Consider the following 22809-nt stretch of genomic DNA (forward strand, 5'->3'; position numbering starts at 1 on the left):
GGAGGAGCTTGGTGGGCTACAGTCTATGGGGTCATGAAGAGTCGGAAACGACTGAGCGACTTCACTTTCACTTTTCACTTTCATGCATTGGAGAAGGAGATGGCAACCCACTCCAGTGTTCTTGCCTGGAGAATCCCAGGGACGGGGGAGCCTGGTGGGCTGCCGTCTCTGGGGTCGCAGAAAGTCGGACACGACTGAAGCGACTTAGCTGCTGCTTCATCCAACCACTTAGTTTAAATTAATTGCATAAAAAGACAACACAAACCTACCCAATAGTTTGTAGCCTAATTTTTCCACTATTCAAACAAATTAAGACTCAGATGTTTACACATGAAATAAGTTGTATTATAATTAAACAAGAGGCTACTTAATATAAATATCAGCATTCTCTTCCACTGAAACCAAAGGATACAATTTTATTGATATTCCTTTCTTTCTGCTACAGTCCAAATGATTGAACTTTTTAAGCCTACAATGTCCTTTATGGTATCTTTCATCATTCCTGATATCCAGAATATCTATGGAAGTCCTGAGTAATATTATAGCAATATGACTTACTCCACTGTTTTCTGACTGTTAGCAAAAAAAAAAAGTTTGTTTTTAATGTGGAGTAGTTCTGCTTCTTTGTCATCCCAACATTGCTTCTATATCCATTGCACAAAACAGTGTTTCTCAAAGTCATTACATCACCTTCATCATTCCCCTGGGTTGAGTATCAAAGTGCAGTTTCCAAGACCCCAGGCTGCTGAATTCATATTTGTAGAACCTAGTAGCCTCCATTTTAACAACCCAAACAGATGGTCCTAAACATAGTCCTCCAGGGAAGAGTTAGCACCTTGTGCTGCACTAAGTTAGTCTGGTCTCCCCACAATCTGTGCCCCAGATCCTTAACCCTTTCATGCATGATAAAGTTTCCAAATGCTTGGTGATCTTAGTTACTTTCTAATGGATAGCCCATAGTTGTAATCAAGGTTCATAATTATTTAAATCTGGCACCCCAAATTAAACCTGATCCTGTAGAAATGATCTATTAATGCAGAGGATAACAGACCACTTGCCTTCTATGATCTATTACCTACACTGCTGCTGCTGCTGCTGCTAAGTCTCTTCAGTCGCGTCCAACTCTGTGCGACCCCACAGACGGCAGCCCACCAGGCTCCTCTGTCCATGGGATTTTCCAGGCAAGAGTACTGGAGTGGGGTACCATTGCCTCTCCAGTTACCTACACTAGAGTAACCTAATGCTAGCATTTTTAGCAGTTACCATACATAACTTGGGGAAGCCCAGGTGGTGCAGTAGTAAAGAATCCACCTGCCAGTGCAGGAGACGCAGGTCCCATCCATGGGTCAGGAAGATTCCCTGGAGTAGGAAATGCCAACCCACTCCAGTGTTCTTGAGCTTCCCTGATAGCTCAGTTGGTAAAGAATCTGCCTGCAATGCAGAAGACCCCGGTTCGATTCACAGGTCAGGAAGATACCCTGGAGAAGGGAAAGGCTACCCACTCCAGTATTCTGGGGCCTGGTGAATTCCATGAACTGTCCATGGGGTTGCAAAGTCCATGGGATCACAAATAGTCGGACACGACTGAGTGACTTTCACTTTCACTTTTCCAGTGTTCTTGCCTGGAAACTTCCATGGACAGAGAAGCCTGGCAGGCCACAGTCCATGGGGTCGCAAAAGAGTCAGGCAGGACTTAGCACACAGATGCATACATAACTCTATCTGTTCACTGAATGATTGTAATCAACTGGTCATGAATTTTGCTTTTTACTTGAACACCCATATTTATGCCAATTAAAACATAAAATTTTACATTTATCCCTGTTAGCTTCAATATGCCATCTTATTAAGATACTTTTCAAGATTTGGTTTCTTCACCTGTTTCTTCACAAATGCCTTCAATAGCATGAAATGGTCTCTAACAGAAAGTCACAGGTCTCTGTCCCTTAACCTTAAGGGCCTTAATTTACAACATTTTTATAATAGATTTCCTAATTTCTACAGTTATCTTAGCTACTCTTTCTTCTTTATATCTGTGTGTGTGTGTTTAAAATCTCTCTTTGTTAGCCATAATCCCTTTTTGGATTCAAGTCCCTGGGTTAAAAGTTTCTTCTTTGAACTTTTTGCAAAATTTCCCAAGGCACCGCTCTCTCTTCAAGGTTTGCTTTTCCGGACACTGTGAACAATTTGCTTGGTGTTCTCAATATTTTTTGTCATAGCACATCACTGATGATAGCCTCACATGTGACACTCCCTCACCATATATCCCGAGTTTTACAACTTCAAATGTATTTTGTCTGAAAGTAACATATTGTAATCATATTTAATTACCAGATATATTACTATTTATCATTTATGACTGCTCTTCACAATGCATATATGTCAGTTGTTCAGTTGTATCTGACTGTTTGCGACCCCATGGACTGTAGCCGGAAGGCTCCTCTGTCCATGGAATTTTCCAGGCAAGAATACTGGAGTGGGTTGCCATGCTCTTCTCCAGGGGATCTTCCCGACCCAGAGATCAAACCCTGGTCTCCTGCACTGCAGGCAGACTCTTTACCATCTGCTGCTGCTACTGCTGCTAAGTCGCTTCAGTGGTGTCCGACTCTGTGCAACCCCACAGACGGCAGCCCACCAGGCTCCCCCGTCCCTGGGATTCTCCGGGCAAGAACACTGGAGTGGGTTGCCATTTCCTTCTCCAATGCATGAAAGTGAAAAGTGAAAGTGAAGTCGCTCAGTTGTGTCCGACTTTTAGTGATCCCATGGACTGCAGCCTACCAGGCTCCTCCATGCATGGGATTTTCCAGGCAAGAGTACTGGAGTGGAGTGCCATTGCCTTCTCCGTTTACCATCTGAGCCACCAGCATATAGTGATAGTGAAAAACAGGCTGCTGCTTGTGTGGAATTCCATGCTGCTTGCTATAATATCAGCCTTCCCCTCCCACTCAAGGAAGCACATACTTGTAAGAACATAAGAGCAATGATATCATCAGGATAACCCTATGTTCAAACGTATGTATTTTTAGAAACTAGATGATTTACAATTTGCTCTTACTATCAGTAACAAGTTGCTTGTGACTCACCTCATGTGCCAAGTCCAAGTTGAGGATGACAAAGGTGCTTTCTCCTGCCATTCTTATCCCTTCTCCACCACCAATTAGCTTTTCCTTGCTGGGCAAAATTAAGTCCAGGCTGCACTTGATTTTACTTATGAGAGCAGTCAGTAGTTCATTTCATCAGGATGATCCAAGTATCCTTTCTTGACAAATAGCCTGCCTTTGTACAGTTTGGGTGACTTTTGGCTCAGCAGTCTGTAACATTTGCCCACAGCTATATTATTTCTAAGGTGGTAGTATTTTGGCAGTTGGTTTATATGAACTTTTAAAATATGGCAATGAAATTCCATGATGCTTTTAGAGTAAAGAAATGCATGTTTTTGCAGTCATTAAATTTAAAATAAATCATCTAACATAAGTTGAACACAAAACTGTCTTTAAAAGGTATTTGTTTTTTTAAAATCCAAAAAATGAATACTGAATTTAAAACTGTTAGATTATTAGACAATGCACATAGTGATGAAAGCACCGAGGTCAAACAGGTTGGAAAGGACAAGAAAGAGGATAAGAAGGTGAGGTTTGGGAGTTCTGAGCAGGACATCCATCCATGCTAATCTTCTAATACAGATTACAGTGAAACTAGATTTCTCTTTTTCTTTTTAATTAAAAGCCATTTGGAATGAGAAGTTTTTCATCCCCTGGCTGCTTATATTATGATTTCCACAATGTGTTACATTCAAGCCTATTTGTTTCTTATGTAAAATATAATATTTTCTTAGAACTTGCCTTTCAGTATATTTCATGACTCCTGACACACCTTTATAAATCTGTTCCATACTCTAAAATCTTCAATGTAGAGAATATAATATTTAGTAAATATTTTATAAATATTTAGTAAAATTTTTTTAAAAATTTTTAGAAAAGCTAAATTTTATTTATCAATTCCCTTTCCTATCTAATCATGTGGCCCACTCCAATCAAATTTCCATGATGTTTTTAACCTTGAGTTTGACTAAATCAATCCACTGAATTTGCTCTATAAAAATCCTAAGACATCCTTTTTGGATCTAAAAGACTTTCAAAGATCATTCCTTTATCCAGGTAATCAAAATATAACATGGCAAAAAACAAACTCTTTAGCCATTATCCTTTGGCTGCATGAATATTTTCTGACAAAGCAGAAGGTAAAAAAAGTGAAGGAAGTAAGGGGAGGGGAGGGAGAGAAGAAAAGAGGGAAGGGGAAAAGAAGATTAAATATAAAACTATTAAAGAGATTGTTTTAAAATGAGTACATTTTTTTTTAAGGACCCCATACAGTCTGTTAGCAGATGTATTAGAATGCAACAGTTACTATCTTCTCAAAATGGTCTTACTATTTGCCATGATCCTCTTTTTAACTTATTTTTGCTAGTACCCATGTTTCTAAGGACAAGGGAAGTTTTTTTCATACTTTCAATACGAATACCACTATACTATATTATAATGCATAATGGTACTAAGAGCTGGAGCCCTCCCCAGCCACTGGGTTGCATTTAACCATAGTGAAAGCAAAATTATGTACTATTCCACTCTACCAGGCAATGGCAGCAAACGTGCCCAGCAAGCACTTTGAACCAGTGCTTAGAGCCATAGAGCACTTTGAACAGGAAGGAACATCAAGGCTTAACTGGTTGTACTAATCTTTCTTCACTGCCCCCCAAAGCTATCTTTTTAAAATTCAGAGTTTACTTTTTATGACTATTTTCACATGAATTTATTTTTAAGAACTAAAGCATTATCCTAAAACATATTAACTGACTTAGCACTACCCTAAAAATGATTTTTATGGACATTTTCTACAGAAAAAAAAAAATCAAAATTATTTGTCTTTTCAGTTCAGAAGTCTCATGATTTTTTTAAACACACTTAAAACCACTCCATCTGTGATTTTTTTCATAAAGGATGTGAAAAGCGTCCAAAAGTCATCCAAACAGAGGGTCAACTATACCCCTAGATCCTTAATTTTGTGAAAGAAATTCTGTGGAGCTCACATGTGCCTGAGCTGTAAAACCTTAGCAATAATACTCCGATCCAGAACCCTCACTTTTAATAGTCAGGAGACTCCACACTTGACCTAGAGCAAAGCAGCAGTTTTTCTGATTCGGCTCTGGGCCTTCGCGTCCACAGTTCCCCTACACTTTGAGACCTGGGGGACAGCGTTTCAAACTGGATATAAGTCTCTTTTGCCAAATCATCTTCCCAGAGGGAGTCTGGCTTACACTGAAGTTTGCAAACTTTGTACAACAGGAAAAAAATCAACGGCAAGACAGCAACGCAGGCAGCACCACTCACCACCATCAGGAAAGACTCTTGAGAATCTCCTTCTTCAGCTCTGTCAGTAGAAAAGGTGATGCACTGGTCTTTCTGGGGAGGCATTCCCTTTGGACAGACACATGCTATATACTGCCAACCAGGCAGCAAGCCATTTATGGTGACTCGGTTCTTGCTGGAGTTCACATTAAGCGGCAGCAGGTCCTTCTCACCATATTTGGAATAAAACACGGTCACTTCCGAGTTCTGGGTGGTGTTAACGGTGTCCCATGTCAAAATCACGCTTTCTTCTGTTTCGCTGACCACCTGGAGGTTTTCTATTGTGGCATTCGCTTCCCTCCGCAGGGCTCGATCCAACAGTGCCAACTCTTCTCTTCTACTTGCACTCACTGGGGGAAGCTTCCCGCCACCCATCTCTGCCTTAGCACTTCTTTTCCCATCTGGGCTGAGCGACTGTCGGCTAGCCGTGGTGGTGCTCGTGGATATTCTAGTGCTTGGAGTTGTAGCTGAAGAAGCAGTGGAGGAGAAGAAAGGAGACAAGGAGAAGGAAGAAGTGGAGGGAGGAGATGAAGGTGAAGAAGGAGGAAAAGTGGAAGAGGAGGAATAAGGCCAGGGGGACGATGATGAACCAGGCAGAGGCGCGGGGCCTCTAGATCCCGGCTGGACCTCTTGTTCAGGGTGATCCCCAGTTCTTCTTTCAGAATCATCTGATGAGACGGTGGCTGTGACATCACCGGCCACTGTCACAGTGACCACAGCTTCTGACATCCCAGCCAAGTTTTTGGCCTTACATTTGTAATCCCCAGCATCCATGTAAGAAATGCCCGTCAAGCTTATTATGGACCATCTGACTCCCTCCCCTGGAGATTCCTGAATTACTGGAATAAAGAAAAATGCATACTCTGTGAGAAAAAAGGAAAGAAAAGACTCGAGCAACATGCCAACTGAAAAGTAAACAATTTCTGGTCCTACACGCATACCTCTCACATAAGCGAAGAGAGAAGCGGCACACTGCAAGTCTCTGAAGGCAGGTGATGGTTCTGTAAGTGGTTTATATGGAAATCTAGGACATGCCAGGTGACATGAGGTTTGTATGGGAAATAGTATTTTAAAAATACATAGGGCTGAGAATTAAGAAACTTTGGCCTTAAGTAGTAAACTTTTGTCACTAAATAGTATGTGATTCTAGACAAGCCATCAGTTTTTGGACCTCTGTTCCCACACTTTTTAAATAAGGGGATAAGACAAAGTGATCTCAGATATCCCTTCCAATTTCAACCTACTGTGATTCTATAAAATGTTTATCACGATATTATTTAAATATTTCTCAAAATATTTTTTCATTGTAATAAAATGCCAACCATCCACACGGTCAGAAGGCATCATGGATCATTTTCTAGCATGGAGGAGTCATAACTTCTGTTCCTTCCTTTCACAGTCTATTTCATTTAGATAACCTGGTAAACCATGAGTTTGTTGTTGTTGTTTTTTAATTTTCCTCTGATGGAGGAAAGTTACAGACAGAGGCCTATCTGCAACCACCCAGATGCTGAATCACATTGTTTTCCATCTAAGAAAAAAAAAATCAGATTGTCTAATTTCATCTATGTGGTTAATCAGATAAACAAAGGAAAATATTAATCAGTAAAGTGTACCTTCCAAAATTTTTCCATTCAACACTCTTAGCAATATTTTATTAGAAATAGCCAGCCAATCTCAAACCATATAAAAACACAAGATTAAGTTTAGACATTTGTAAACACCTTATTTCAAAGGCCTGAATTAAGAAGATACCTGTATAATTGACTGGTGAACTATCTGGTCTGGTCCATGTGAGCTGCGGGGTGGGGTAGCCAGTGGCATCACACCGCAGCAGGACATTGCTGCCCAGAGCAGATGTGATCTGGGTAGCCGAGGTCATCACTGATGGCTTCAGACACTGCTCCAGCTCAGCCCGCTGAAACAAAATCCCCGTGAGGCGTTCCGGTTCACTACACACCATCATCGGATCAAGAAGTACTATTGCAGGGTCAGCGACTTTTGACAATGACATTATTTTGGAAATGTGACAGTCACAGAACCATGGGTTGTCCTGCAGACCTAGACCAGAAAGGAGGAAAAGGTTGATAAAGTTTTTCCTGATGACATCTGTCTACTCACAGCCTCGTGGGATGGCATTTCTGCACTCTGGCCCTGAAACCATAAGTACTTTGAGGGGTCAGAGTCACCTCTCTGTCAGTTTTACCCTGCCCTCCAGCCACCAAATTCAATGTGTCCTGTCGATTCAAATCATCAACAATCATGGGTGTGTGCATGCATGCTCAGTTGTGTCCGCCTCTGTGACCCCACAGACTTGTCACTCGCCAGCCTCCTCTGTCCATCAGACTTTCTCGCAAGAATACTGGAGTGGGTTGCCATTTCCTTCTCCAGGGGATCTTCCCAACCCAGGGGTCAAACTTGGGTTTCCTGCATTGCAGGCAGACTCTTTACCATTGAGCCACCTGGAAATCCTTTAATGATCATAGCTAATAGTTATTGAACATTTATTATATACTAGACTCTGTTCCAAGCACTTACCTGTTATTATTTGATTTAATCCCTACAGTTCTATGAAAAGAATATTGTTTCCCCCATTTTAAAAATGAAGAAGCTGATTCACAGAGAAACCAAATAACCTGACCAAGGTCATGTAGCTGATTAGTGTCAAAGTCAAGATCTGAAGTCAAGTATCACAGAATGTCATAAATATGGTGACAGCTTCTAGAGTGCCAGAAAGTATTCATATTATTATAAATATTATTATAGGGTGCTGAGAGGCACCTAGCTCAACCTGAAATATGTCAATATTTTGTGTGACTTTGAGGTAGTACAACCTCTGTGTAACGAAAGCAGAGAGTGAGACATAGGCAAAGTTAGGTAACAAGATTGGAAAAAAGTGGTAGAACGTGGCTTGGCATGAATGTCCCATGTAGTGGCCATGGAGGTACACTGCTCAAATCCCCCTTCAAGAGAGAATCAGCGGCAGGAAATACAGTTAGCTGACAGCCTCCAGGTGCAAGCGCCTTCAGGATCTGCCTTGGCTTTCAGGACTGTTAGCCAAAGTGTTGTACCCTTCAAAGAGGCTGTCAGTGAAAGCGTAAAGAAAAGTGAGAAAAATATTATTGGAAAGTAGACAAAAGGGCACACCCTTGTTATGAAGCAGCAGAAAGCTTGGCAACACTATCACGGTGGTTAACACGGAAAATAGAAAATGTTCTCAATGAAATGAATGTGCTAGCTAAGGATGGAGAAGGCAATGGCACCCCACTCCAGTACTCTTGCCTGGAGAATCCCATGGATGGAGGAGGCTGTTAGGCTGCAGTCCACGGGGTTGCTAAGAATCGGATACGACTTCACTTTTACTTTTCACTTTCATGCATTGGAGAAGGGAATGGCAACCCACTCCAGAGTTCTTGCCTGGAGAATCCTAAGGACGGGGGAGCCTGGTGGGCTGCCGTCTATGGGGTCACACAGAGTCGGACATGACTGAAGTGACTTAGCAGCAGCAGCAGCTAAGGAGATTTCCACGTGGTGTTGACACTGCTGCCTGGTGTCTTCTTGCTGCTCATAGTAAAATATAAAGAGACAATAGCTAAAGGAAGAATCGGTAAATGTAAAGGAGCTAAACCCAATAAAACTGCTTACACCACCCTCTCCAAAATTCTCAAATTAAGAAAGGGTCTCAGAGCAAAAGTCAAATTCAGGTGGGTGGTTCTATACAATTAGTTGCTAGGATCTCAGAAAGATCTAAAATGGTGCCTTCAGAGCATTCAGTCAGACAGAAATCTTAAGGATCTTAAGGGTGATGTCCCATACCAGCCTTACAAAAAAAGCCCAAGGTTAGAAAAGATTTATCTCAAAGAGATTTGTGGTTGTGGAGTGGATTTGTACTGATTTTTAAGAAGAAAACATAGAACCACAAGTTTAAAAAAGTCTAACCATGGTGGAAGACTTAACCATTCATAAATTCCGGATTTCTCTCTATGCCTATTTTTATTATAATAGCACTTTGTGCGTGGTTCATATTTCTCTGCCAGTGTTGGTAAAGCTTACTATTTCTACTATCTTCTATATTAGAAATTTCTTTTCTTTCATGGATGAATTACCTTAACCTTCTTCTCACATTTAGTCCCATGAATCTATAATCAGTTCTCTAATACTGATTTAAATTCTACTCAACCTGCCAATAAATATCTAATTCATTCTGTCATATAATATAATATGTGTGGAATACTCATATTTTCAAAAGACTTTGACTTTGTATGCCAGATTTTTTCTTTATAAAATAATAACAAAAACAGACTTACAGATATAGAGAACAGGCTTGTGGTTGTCAAGGGGGGAGTGGAGGAGGGGAGGGAAAGACTGGGAGTTTGGGATTAGCAGATACAAACTATTACATATAGGATGGATAGAAAACAAGGTACTACTGTACAGTGCAGGAAACTACATTTAATATCCTGTGGAAAACCATATGGAAAAGAATAGATACATGTATAACTGAGTCACTTTGCTATACAGCAGAAATTAAACACATTGTAAGTCAGTTATACTTTCATAAAAGTTAAAACTAAAATAATAACAACACAAAACAGCAGTTATTGGCTGCTTCCTATGAGACAAATACTGCACGTATCAAAAATTGTAGAGGGTCTACATTTTACCCTGCTTTAGGGTAACCTGGTAGCTCAGCTGGTAAAGAATCCACCTGCCATGCAGGAGACCCTGGTTTGATTCCTGGGTCGGGAAGATCCACTGGAGAAGGGATAGGCTACCCACTCCAGTACTCTTGAGCTTCCCTGGCGGCTCAGCTGGTAAAGAATCTGCCTGCAATGCAGGAGACCTGCGTTGGATCCCTCGGTCAGGAAGATCCCCTGGAGAAGGGTATGGCTACCCACTCCAGTATTCTGGCTTGGAGAATTCCATGACTGTATAGGCCATGGGGTCGCAAAGAGTCAGTGAACAACTTTCACTTTCACTATCCTGATCTTAAAGTTCTCATTCTTAACAACCGTATATATGTCTTATACTGACCTCAGGAAGCTAGTATGATTCTTCCTATTTCATACCAGAAGACATTAAGGCACAAAGAAATTATTGCCTTGACATTGTAAGTATCTTAGAGTCTCCCTGGTGGCTCAGACGGTAAAGCGTCTGCCTACAATGCGGGAGACCCGGGTTCAATCCCTGGCTGGGGAAGATCTCCTGGAGAAGGAAATGATAACCCACTCCAGTATTCTTGCCTGGAAAATCCCATGGACCGAGAAACCTGGTAAGCTACAGGCTATGGGGTTGCAAAGAGTCGGACATGACTGAGTGACTTCACTTTCACTTTCACTTAGGGTCCCAAGTCCTAGGTGTTTGAGCCTCCTAGTCTAATGCTTCTTCCACCATAACTCACTTATCTCTTTGCCACCTAAAAGCATCTAGAGTATGGGTGGCAGCTGTAAGTGCTGTCATCTACAAATAACAAGTGTTAAAACAGCAATATTTGCAGCATAACTGTCTATATAGGGAAAGATCAAGAGCTATAAAATTGAGTTTCATTTATACTTTGAAACTGTTAAAAAAAAAAAAAGTGTTAATGGTAAAACAAAATTCTGTAAAAATTAATCCAAAGGATTACATCTAAAAGCTATGTGTTTATTTTTAAATCCCTCAAAAATAAAATATTTATTCATGCTATGAACATCTAAAGTTAAGGGTACAACTTTTAAAGCTTTAATAATAATAGTAATCTAGAGCTGAACACATTCAATGTTTTTTTCTTCTGGGGATGAAGCTACAAGAACTCACTGAAAGTTAAACTATTACTCATACTGCATTCCTTGGCAAAGTGCCAACCACAACCAGTAATTTGCATTAATTAATTTTAAACTACTCTTGGATAGGGGTAAATGAATTTTGCCTTGTTCCATTTCTCAAAGGATAATGTTTTTTGTGCATCACAGTAGTTGGATATGCTATTCTTTATGAAAAGTCAGCAATAAATTCCAGTACAAAAGCTATTCTATAGACTATAAGCTCTTGAAGGCAAAATCATGCCTTAGTCAACTTTGTGGAGGCAGTTTTCCTTAACAATTCAAAACATAAAGCCTTTTTAACAAATAGTGCTAGAACTCCTGGACATCTATTTGGGAACAAATAGACCTTAACCCCTACCTCACACTATACTCAAAAACTGTCTTGAGCTGGGTCATAGTTATAAGCATAAAAACTAAGAATATAAAGCTAAAAACTGAATATAACAGTTAAAACTACAAAGAAAGTCTATCTCTATGACCTGTGAAAGTGAAAGTGAAGTCACTTAGTCGTGTCCAACTCTTTGTGACCCCATGGACTGTACCTGCCAAGCTCCTCTATCCATGGGATTTTCCAGGCAAGATTACTAGAGTGGGTTGCCATTTCCTTCTCCAGGGGATCTTCCTAACCCAGGGATCGAACCTGGGTCTGCTGCATTGCAGGCAGACACTTTACCATCTGAGCCACAAGGGGGCTTCCTCTGACCTGTAGATATGCAAATATTTCTTAGATGGTACACAGACATCACTAACAATAAAAGGAAAAACTGATAAATCAGATGTCATCAAAATTTTAAGCTTTCTTACAAAAGACATCATGAAGAAAATTTTTTTTAAAAAGACATCATGAAGAAAATCAATAGACAAGTCACAGACTTGAGAAAATATTCACAATACATATAATTAATGAAGACTTATACTCAGTAATAAAAAGATAAACATTAAAAATTATAAATATACCAATGGTCAATAAGTAAATGTAAATGGTCAATATCATTACTCATCAGGGAAATGCAAACTAAAATGACAATATAATACCACTCCCCTGACATAACCATTCCCAAGAATAACAAAAATAATAAAGACTGACAATGTCAAGTGCTGCTGAGGATGTGGAACAGACCGTGCTAATGGAGGTGTAGAACAGTACAACCTCTGGAAAACTGGCAGTTTCTTTCTTAAAAAGTTATATATCTAGCCATCCTATGATTTAACAATTTCAATCCTAGGAGTTTATCCTAGAGAAATGAGAACATAGCCACAAAAACTTTGCACAAAAATGTTAATAGCAGCTTAATTCATAATAAAGCTTATCCTGTGACTTAACAATTTCAATCCTAGGGATTTATCCTAGAGAAATGAGAACATAGCCACTAAAACTTTGCACAAAAAATGTTAATAGCAGCTTAATTCATAATAAAGCTAAAAACTGGAAACAGTCCATCTGTCCAACAACAGGACAAAAGATGAATAACTGGTACACTTCTACAATTGAATAGAGTGAGCAATAAGAAACTACAAACATGTGCAATGACATGGTTGAATCTCAAAAAAATATATAATGTTGAGTGTAAGAAGCCAAGCACAAAAGCACCTCAAATGAAATTATAGAATAGGCAAAATTAATTTATGGTCATAGAAATAAAAGTAGTAGTTCTCTGGGGTGGGGGAAGACTGATGAGACAGGGCACAGGGAAACTTTCCAGGGTGATGGAAATGCTCTGTATCTTGATGAGGGTGTGTGTTTTGTGCAGGTATAGGTTTACCATCATTTGCTAAATTGTACATAAGATTCACGGTATGCATATGATATCTCAATTCCTCAAATTAAAAAATAGTTTAAGGAGTTCCCTGATCGCCTAGTGGTTAGGATTCCCAGCTTTCACTGCCATGGCCTGGGCTCAATCACTGGTCAGGGAACTGAGATCCCATAAGCCATACGGTGCAGCCAAAAAACTTTTTTTAATTAAATTTTTAAAAATAAAATTGTTTTTAAAGTTTAAAAAATAAAAGTGATGTCTCTGGAGATGGACTGTGAAGTTGAAACTCTGCCTCTTTACTGGCTGGAAAAAGAAGATGATGACAATTACAGACCCACCTCATGGGGTTGTCCTAGAGCCTGAGACTCTGCCAGGCAGTCCTCAGATGAATGTCTGGAAAAAGGGTAAGCCTTAATTGTATGGATTTGTCTCCTCTGTGCCTAGGAAAGAGCAGGTAAGCCAATAGAGAATCAGAAGTATTTGTCGGACTAAATTAACGCCATTTTACAGAATTCTGTGGGAATACTCAGGGCCACCACTGCCCTTTGGCAAACTCCATTCTGAATTTTTTGTTGTTTAGTTGCTAAATCGTGTCTGACTCTTTTATGACTGCATAGACTGTATCCCACCAGACTCCTCTGTCCATGGGGTTTCCCAGGCAAAAACACTGGAGTGGGTTGCCATGTCCTTCTCCAGGGGATTTTCCCGACCCCGGGATCAAAACCATCTCCTGCATTGGCAGGCGGCTTCTTTAATCCTGAGCCACCAAGGAAGCCATTCTGAATAGAAGAGCCCTTTACAACTAAGCAACTTTAGGTTCCCATAAGAAGGACACAAAAAAGCAATTTATACTCTTCTACTACCGAGTTTTTCCTCCAAGATAAACAGTGTTAGGCCTTACAGACTTTGCCTGTGTAAATATTTCCTTATTCTTGAGAAAGAGGTCATGGAAATTTACCTGTACTGCACATCAGTCTAGTTTCATAGTTAATTTAAATGCTTATTTGCAGGACACTACTTTACATTTTTATAACTACATTAGAGGACAATTTTATTAGGTTGATATTTTTATTCACATGGAAGAGAAATGGAGTAACTGAAAAGCTTCTCCCTAAATTCTTTTTTATTAAATAAATATTTGATTTAAATAGATCAGTAAAATAATATATATGAGGAAAATAACTCTGGTATTACTACATACCTTGCATTACCAAGCAGTGGGGAAGAGCAAGGGTTCTACAACCAAATGGTTTGTATTCAAACCCTACCTCTATCACTATGGAATAAATGAATCTGGGTAAGTGTTACAGTACTTATCATGGGGTTAATGTGAGACTAGAAGAAGTTATATCCATAAATTATAAGAACTAGGCTTGGCCTAGCATCCATCAGTATTAGCTACTATTACTATTATAAACAGAATCTGTTAACAATAAACATAGGGTAATAAAAAAGAAATGAAAAGAGAATGTATTCCATTATAATAGTACAAAAGTAAATTCTACAGGGCACCTGGAAAGATATAATTGCTACAGTTAAGCACTTGAGTTCTAAATAATCTAGAGTTGGTTCTCACTACCATATTTAAACAATGAAATTGGAAGACTTTGGTACATGATAGTTTAACAAAAAAAGTCAAACTAGAGAAGTCCTTCTTTGTAAGATACTCACATCTCAGTCACAATTGCTATGGATTGTTGTTGATCTAAAATCATAGCCTCAGCAACTGTCCGATTTATATTCTAAAAGATTGTAACATAAACTGCATTCTCATTACATTTCTATTAGCAAGATGGAGTAAATCCTGTTATCTCCATTTTCCAGATGTGAAAACTGAGTTTTCTGTGTGTGATGCACACACATGAACAAGTTTTCTTTGCAGAGGGTAGCACTTCTTTCCCCATTTTGTTATGCAGCAGTCATGACTTGGCTTTGGTAAGCTGCCACATGTGACTGGACATGTTTCAAAATATCTTTGTTGCTTATTATTATGATTATAAAAAGTAATGCATGATCACTGCAGAACACTTTGAAAATACAGAAAAGCAGAAAGATGTCAAAGAGAACAGTTAATCAATTAGTATAACTTTTAGTCTTTTTCTTTGCAAATTGTAAAATACTCATGATCGTATATTATTGCATGATCATGTAAAATTACATAAATTTAATGTTATACTAAAAGTATTCTTGTGTAAGTTTGTAAATAATCTGAACTGTTCCTCAATAAAATATTAGCAAACCAAATCCCAGAATACAGTAAAAGGATCATATACCATAACCAAGTGGAATTTATTCCAAGGATGCAAGGATGGTTTAACATCCACAATTTAATCAGTGTAACATCATTTAGCAAATTGAAGGATGAAACACATGATCCTCTCAATAGATACAGAAAAAGCATCTGACAAAATTCAAAATCCATTTATGATTAAAAAAAAAACTCTCAACAAAATGGGTGTAGAGGGTATGTACCTCAACATGGTAAAAGCCATATATGATAAACTCATAGTTAACACCATACTCAAGGATGGAAAGCTGAGTAAGATTAGAAACAACGTAAGGATGCTTAGTCTCACCACTTTGATTCGACACTATACTGGAAGTACTAGCCAAAAAAAAAGAAAAAGAAAAAAAAAAGGCACTTGTATCTAAAAAGGAAGAAGCAAAACTGTCACTATTTGCAGATGACATGAAACTATATATAGAAAACACTAAAAAAACACCAAAAAAAGAACCATGAATTCAATAAACTCACATGATACTAAATCAATATACAGAAATCTGTGGCATTTCTATACACTAACAACAGCAATCAGAAAGAAAAATTAAGAAAACAATCCCATTTATAATTGCAACAAAAAGAATAAAATACCTGGAAATAAATTTAACTAAGAAAATGAAAATCTGCACACAAAAAACTATAAGACACTAATGAAAGAAATTGAGGATGATGAAAATAAATGGAATGATATACTGTACTCATAGATTGAAAGAATTAATATTTTCAAAATAACTATATTACCCAAAGTGATCTATATATCCAATGCTATCTAATCAAAATTTCAATGGCATAGTTCACAGAACTACAACAAACAATTCTTAAATTTGTATCGGACCACAGAGGATCCCAAATAGCCAGAATAATCTTGAGAAAGAAAAAAGCTGGAGATACTATGGTTCCTGACTTCAAATTATAGTACAAAGCTGTAAAAATCAAAGAGTATAGTACTAGTGCAAAAACAGGCACACAGATCAGTGGAACAGAACTGAAAGCCTAGAAACAAATCCACACAGGCGTGGACAATTTACAACAAAGGAATAAAGAACATGAAAAGGAGAAAGGGCAGTCTTCAATAAGTGGTGTGAGGATAGCTGGACAGCCACATGAAAAAGAACGAAACTAGACCACTACCTCGGAGAAGGCGATGGCACCCTACTCCAGTACTCTTGCCTGGAAAATCCCATGGATGGAGGAGCCTGGTAGGCTGCAGTCCATGGGGTCACTAGGAGTCGGACACGACTGAGCGACTTCACTTTCACTTTTCACTTTCATGCATTGGAGAAGGAAATGGCAACCCACTCCAGTGTTCTTGCCTGGAGAATCCCAGGGACGGGGGAGCCTGGTGGGCTGCCGTCTATGGAGTCGCACAGAGTCGGATACGACTGAAGAGACTTAGCAGCAGCAGCAGCAGCAGCAGCAGACCACTATCTTACACTATACACAAAAATTAACTTAAAATGGATTAAAGACTTGAATATAAGACTTCAAACCATAAAATTTCTAGAAGAAAATATAGATGATAACCTCACTGACTTTGGTCTAGTGATGTTTTGTGGATCCGACTCAAAAGGCAAGGAAAGCAAAAGGAAAATATTAATATTCTATAAAATTATTTCTTCATATTAACATTAGCAACTAATCATTAGAGAGCTATTAGTAGCCATTTAGTAATTTGATTTTATTTTCTAGTCTATATCTCCATTGAGTAATATTATTAGAATTAGGAACTGGATTCAAAGAAACTTTTAAAAATACATAGCAAAATAAAACTCCTATGCTATGGAATTTTAAGTTATGAAAATTTCTAGCCATTAGTGTTACTCATAAGAATCAAATTAGTCACTAGAATAAAGTAATTAAGTACTACAGTATGGTTTTGCATGGCTATCACAGTATATTTATTAATATTTAAGGACTCCACAACTATTGCTAAATTAAACTAATTTTTTTTCTCTAACCACCCTAAAATGTTTCTCTTATTATATAAACAAAAATGTCTGAAGGATAGATACTGGTCAAAACATGAAACAGCTGTGCAAGAAAAATTTTGTGACTTTTTCTCTCTTTGGTTCTTATGGAGAAAATATTTTTAGTTTCATAAGCACTAAAATGCGTATACATTTCAACAAAAGTAATGCTAAGCCATTTAAGTGCTGTCACAGTATTTATTTTTTTTCCAATTAAAACACTTTTTATTGAAGTGTAGTTGAGATACAATATATGATATAGGTGTACGATATAGTGATTCAAAATTTTTAAAGGTTATACTCCATTTACAATTATTATAAAATACATAGTACTTTCCTTTCTATAAAAAATATCAAATTTATCTTTCATTTATACTTTATTTCAGAAAATATTTAGCAAGTGATTTTGGTCAGTAGAAATTTCTGGCACAATTTCTTAGCACCCAGTTGCTTCTCATTCCAAAGTCTTATAAGTCATTTCAATGACCAAACATTTAAATTTTCTTTTTTCTGAGAATTAAAACTTCTTCTGCAGCCATGACGAACATATCTTGTGCAATTCAAAAAAAGCCTTATGGGATGAACAAAACATGTGTCATCGCTCAATCATGTCCGACTCTTTGTGACCCCATGGATTGTAGCCTACGAGGCTCCTCCGACCATGGGATTTTCCAGGCAAGAGTACTGGAGTGGGTTGCCATTTCCTTCTCCAGGGGATCTTCTGGACCCAGTGATCGAACCCGGGTCTCCTGCACTGCAGGCAGACACTTTAGCAAATCAAATTGCTTTGTCAAAGCTTCAGGTCTGTGTCTCATACAAAAGTGGGAAAAGGCCTCACTGCCCACAGATACTGTTGAGAAGGGTCTCATTTCACTGACTTCAACTGGGCAGTCACATTTACTGGGCATTCAGGAGAGCACTGTGCAAAGCACTGTAGGAAGACAAACAAAAAGAGAAGAGCTTGCTAGAAGGAGCTTACGTGATAAGAATCCAAGATAAATATCCATAGAATCTAAACAAATTCAGGATCAAAATACACAAGATTGAACACAGCTAAACTAACAGATTAAATCCATTAGGAGACCCATCTAGGGTCAGTAAAATAACTGGTGTTTAGACTAGTTTGTTTATTTGTGTTTTAATTAAGAATATATGGAGGCTACAGGGCTTTCCTGTTCGCTCAGATGGTAAACAACCTGCCTGCAATGCAGGAGACCTGGCTTCGAACCCAGGGTCGGGAAGATCCCCTGGGAAGGGAATGGATACCCACTCAGTATTCTTGCCTGGAGAATCCCATGGACAAAGGAGCCTGGTGGGCTACAGTCCATGGGGTCACAACAAGTTGGACACAACTGAGTGACTCACATATATACACACACATCTGGAAGCTATACTTCCTAACCAACTAAACCACTGCTACTTAATAAAGATGCAGATGCTCTTCCCTCCCTCCTGAAGACCCTGATAAAGGGCTGAAAAGAGACCAGAGCAAAACGTCAGTTGTGGCAGAGTATGGAGCACTGATGTGCTCGTGAGAATCAGAGTGGGTTGATAGATTTTGTCCTTCTTTTCCAGGTTCTCTAAGAGCAGCATTTGTCTCTCAGTTTATGAGGCAAGTTTCTTTCCCTCCCCTCACATGCACACACAGACACCTGCTGCCCTCATTCCACAAACATGGATGCATTCGTGCTTATACACATACACACATGGTGTGCACATATACAGACACAAAAAGAGTCATTATAACTTACACAGGGCAGGCCGGTAAACTGACCTCAGTCAAATGATAAAGGTACTACTCCATCAAAAGTGCAAGTACAGAGTAAAACACCAGATCCAATAGATGCAAAAATACTGGACAACTGAAGAAGGTACACAGAGCAAACTGGACCTGAAAAGCCCAGGGGCTGTGAGCTTACCGAGAATAATTCTTCTTGGTGGAAGGTCCAGGCTTCTGGATGATGCTGTCCCTAAGTGGGACCAGCTTTCCAGGAAATCTGGTGGCAGTGTGGTTAATCTGTTGCCTGATAAATCCAAGTAGGCGAGGTTCTTCAGGTACCTGACTGCCTCCTTTGGCACACTGGTTATTCTGTTATTGTGCAAATCCAGGGTCCTCAGACGGGGCATGTCCCTCAGAGATGTCCAAGGGAAAGCCGTCAGAGAATTTCCATCTAAACGCAACTCATGTAGATGCTTTAAGTTGTAAAAGCTGCTGATGTCAAGGCTGGCCACAGAATTGTAAGTCAGCCAGAGGTACTGGAGCTCCGCCAGGTAGTAGAAGGCCTCGGCGGGGATCCTACGGATAACGGTCTTTTCTATGCGAAGTTTCACAGTGTCCACGGGAAAGTTTGTAGGTACTTCATTCATATCAAGGTCATTACATAGCACCACCCTAGTGTCACAAAGCAATGGAAGGAAATCTGTTTTCTGAGATGCATTTGAAAAAAGTAATACTTATTTGAAATATGCATTGAATTTTTCATTCCCTACTGGTTTGCACGAAGTATCCATTCAGCCTAGCTTAATGCTCAGTAATAATTTGTCATCCTCATCACCTTCTTCTAGGTTGAACCATATGAAATGGCCATTTTTGCACATTCAAAACCATCAAATATCATTAATTTCATGTGACTCAACCTGAGCCTTTTATGTGTCAGGCATGTGCAATATACATCACATTGCACCCCTTTTTAATCATCACAACATCCCTATGAACTGATATTAGGGAATAGGTAAAGGTACCAGCTCTAGAGTCAGTCTGGTCTTGGTTTGACTCTAAGCTCTAACATCGTGGCCATGGGAAGCCACTTCACCAGTCTCAACTCATCTTCCCACATGGTACTCTTATGGTGACTAATTGAAATGGATGGAAAAGTTTACACCTTCTTGGCACTCAATAGGTGTTTGCTAACAAGCACTCAATAGGTGTTTGCTATTATTATCATCAATCTCATTTTTATAGATAAAATAACTGAGGCCCATCAACATTAGGTAACTTCCCAGGATCACAGAGCTAGTGGTTTACACAACCATCTTTCAAACCCACATCTGTCCAGCTCCAAAGTGTACACTCTAAACTTCTTTAGGAAATGCCCCATTTTAAAAGAATCCCCTACTGAAGTTATAAATTGATCCTTATGAAGATGAGCACAAGAGAAAGGAAGAAAGAAAGGAGGGAAGGGAGGAAAGAAAAGGCAAGTGTTCATATTGGATGAACAAAATTAAGCTCTGTTTTAACAGTGCGACCAATGCATTGTTTTCAGCCTAAGAAATAAACCAACTAACTGCAAGATTTTTTTTTTTTTTTACCGCTCACAATTCAAGTGACCTTGCGCAAATGACATCATGATCTTGTTTGTGGCATGTAGAAAAACAGGCATAGGAAAACAAGCCTGTCCATGTGTGGGTGTATGTAAAGTATGAAAAATCAGAAAATTTAGATTCATTTAAACCTGAAAAAAAAGACCTATTTATCTTCCATTATATATTCAGCTCTACCAGATTGCTGAAAATGATTAACATAAAGCATCATCTGAATTATGATACATTACACAAGTAGTAAACAGTCAATAAAACAGCCATTCAGTAAAACACATCACATTAAATCAGTGAATTTTTAAAGCCAGGCCATGATGTAAAGAAAAGCAATGTGCTGGCTGCCTCATCTTCTCTCTTTAGGGGAAGTGCCTGTGCATCATTGGAATTCTCTAGGTGTACCTCTTCATCTCTATTCTGAATCACAAATTTCAGTGTGCTTTATACCAGAATGATCCAGCTTCTCCTCATTAAGTTACCATTCCAGTGCACTGTATTGGATAAAGCCTTAATTGGAAGCTAAAAGACCTAGTCTCTCTGTCAGCCAGTCACTGCAACAACTCAACACTGTGATCTCGGACAAGCCATTTCGTCTGTATATGATTTATTCATTTAAAAAATTACAGTGGTCAAACGATTATTTCTGGAGTTCTTGTCAGGTATAACATGCTATGATTTTTATAAAATGCATCAATAATGGGGCCACCATGAAGATGGAAACACTTCTGTGACTGTTTTCTGAAAGGTCTGATCTGAGTCATAACTGCAGTATATCTTTTGCCAAGTAGGTCTTAAATTGTTACATTCTTCTGTCTTTAACCACCTTGAGTGATTATCTCAGATACCAGGAGTTAGTAAATTTTATACAATAACATGAAAAATTATACAAAAATATGTCAATTATTAGTTATTTGTATAAATTTGTAAGACATAAATTGAGTGATTCTTTTAACAAATTACTTTGAGGCTCACTGTTCACTTCAACTGAGTCACACAAAAAATCTGACTTTGTTACTAAAAATTCTCTCTCTCAAAAAAAGTTTACTGTTTTTAGCCAATAAGAGTTCTGTTTTGTATTTAACTTCTATCTGAAAGGACTCATGCATATTATAAATAAACACTTGTTCTCACTTCACAAGCATATATTAAAGAAACATAGAAGTTAAGGAACTTCTGCAAGGTCCCACTGTCCAACACAAAAGGTTGACCCATTTCTTTCAAATTCTAACATCTTAAAATGAAAAATTCTTATTATGAACATCTCTAATTTCACTCATGTGATCGTCCTTCCTACTTCCTAAAGTCTATTCAGTTGGCATAAATAATCCTCAAAATGAAAGGGAAAACCCTGGAAGCAAATGATCTGGGCATGTCACACACATTCTGATCAGACCTGCCCACTTTTGCTTTCTATAAACAGGTTGAACTGGCCACACAAATTTCAGTGGTTTGACCTCCTGCCAGGTTCACTGTGTGAATACAAGTGCAATGAATATTTTAGTAACACAATGTGTTTGAGAGTTTCAAATAATTTGAGGGGCTTTGAAGGAGTTAAACTGATCGAAGTGAAAACAATGGAGTAGGCAACCAGGATTAACACAATTACATTAAAGCTTATCTAAATTAAGCCTCCTCTCTGATTTCTGAGCAGTCAACTGCTTTCAAAACAAAGCCATCTGGTTTGAGTCCTTTTCCTCCGAATCAGAACACTGAGTAGCAAGGAGAGAAGCCTACCTTGATCCCAGGCCATCATTTCTGCCGTGATAATCACAGGTGCACTGTGAAGGACATAAACAGCTCACTCTCTCCAATAAGCTAAGTGCAATACACAGACTTGCAAAGAGATGCATGGCTCCTTTTAGAGGTTATTTGGACAAAAGGTAAAAACCAAATCCTAAGCATTCAGAAACTGGTGCTCCAGGAATACAAATGGCCATTTAGTAACAGCAGATTACACAGGATTAGCTGAGATCTGTAGTTACTTAACCTTCAAGTGTAGCTTGCAGGGGATCAATCTGCCTAGACTTTGAAACTGGTTTCAGCAAAATAACACATTCTAAGAGAAGTAAAAATCAAACAAGTGTCAAGAAAATTTCAATAGTTTCTCATATCTAAATTTGCCAGGAAATGCCTATCAAATCCCTTTTCCTTAGATGTATTGCTACTATACCTTGAAGAAACACATAATGTTCAAAATACTTCAGTGTCTTATCAGATGTTAGAAAACACTGTAGATTACTTGCATGTTAAACATTATAAATTTTACTTTTTGCTTTCTAC

At 38.7% G+C, this 22809-nt stretch overlaps 1 protein-coding gene and 1 non-coding gene across 2 annotated transcripts; one reads left to right on the plus strand and one right to left on the minus strand.

Annotated features, from left to right (window-relative positions):
- Positions 1 to 5141: 5141 nt before the first annotated feature.
- LRIT3 (leucine rich repeat, Ig-like and transmembrane domains 3) lies at positions 5142 to 22379 on the minus strand. Its single transcript, XM_068974777.1, has 4 exons — positions 22264 to 22379; positions 19134 to 19606; positions 7161 to 7466; positions 5142 to 6244 (listed from the first exon to the last, which is right to left on the minus strand). The coding sequence occupies exons 1-4, from the start codon at positions 22377 to 22379 to the stop codon at positions 5142 to 5144; spliced, it is 1998 nt and encodes a 665-aa protein (XP_068830878.1).
- Positions 10533 to 10604, plus strand: TRNAC-ACA (transfer RNA cysteine (anticodon ACA)). The gene has a single exon. It is a non-coding gene; the product is annotated as a tRNA-Cys (tRNA).
- Positions 22380 to 22809: the final 430 nt, after the last annotated feature.

This window comes from Capricornis sumatraensis, chromosome 7 (assembly GCF_032405125.1).
Source record: "Capricornis sumatraensis isolate serow.1 chromosome 7, serow.2, whole genome shotgun sequence".
Taxonomy (NCBI): Eukaryota; Metazoa; Chordata; class Mammalia; order Artiodactyla; family Bovidae; genus Capricornis; species Capricornis sumatraensis.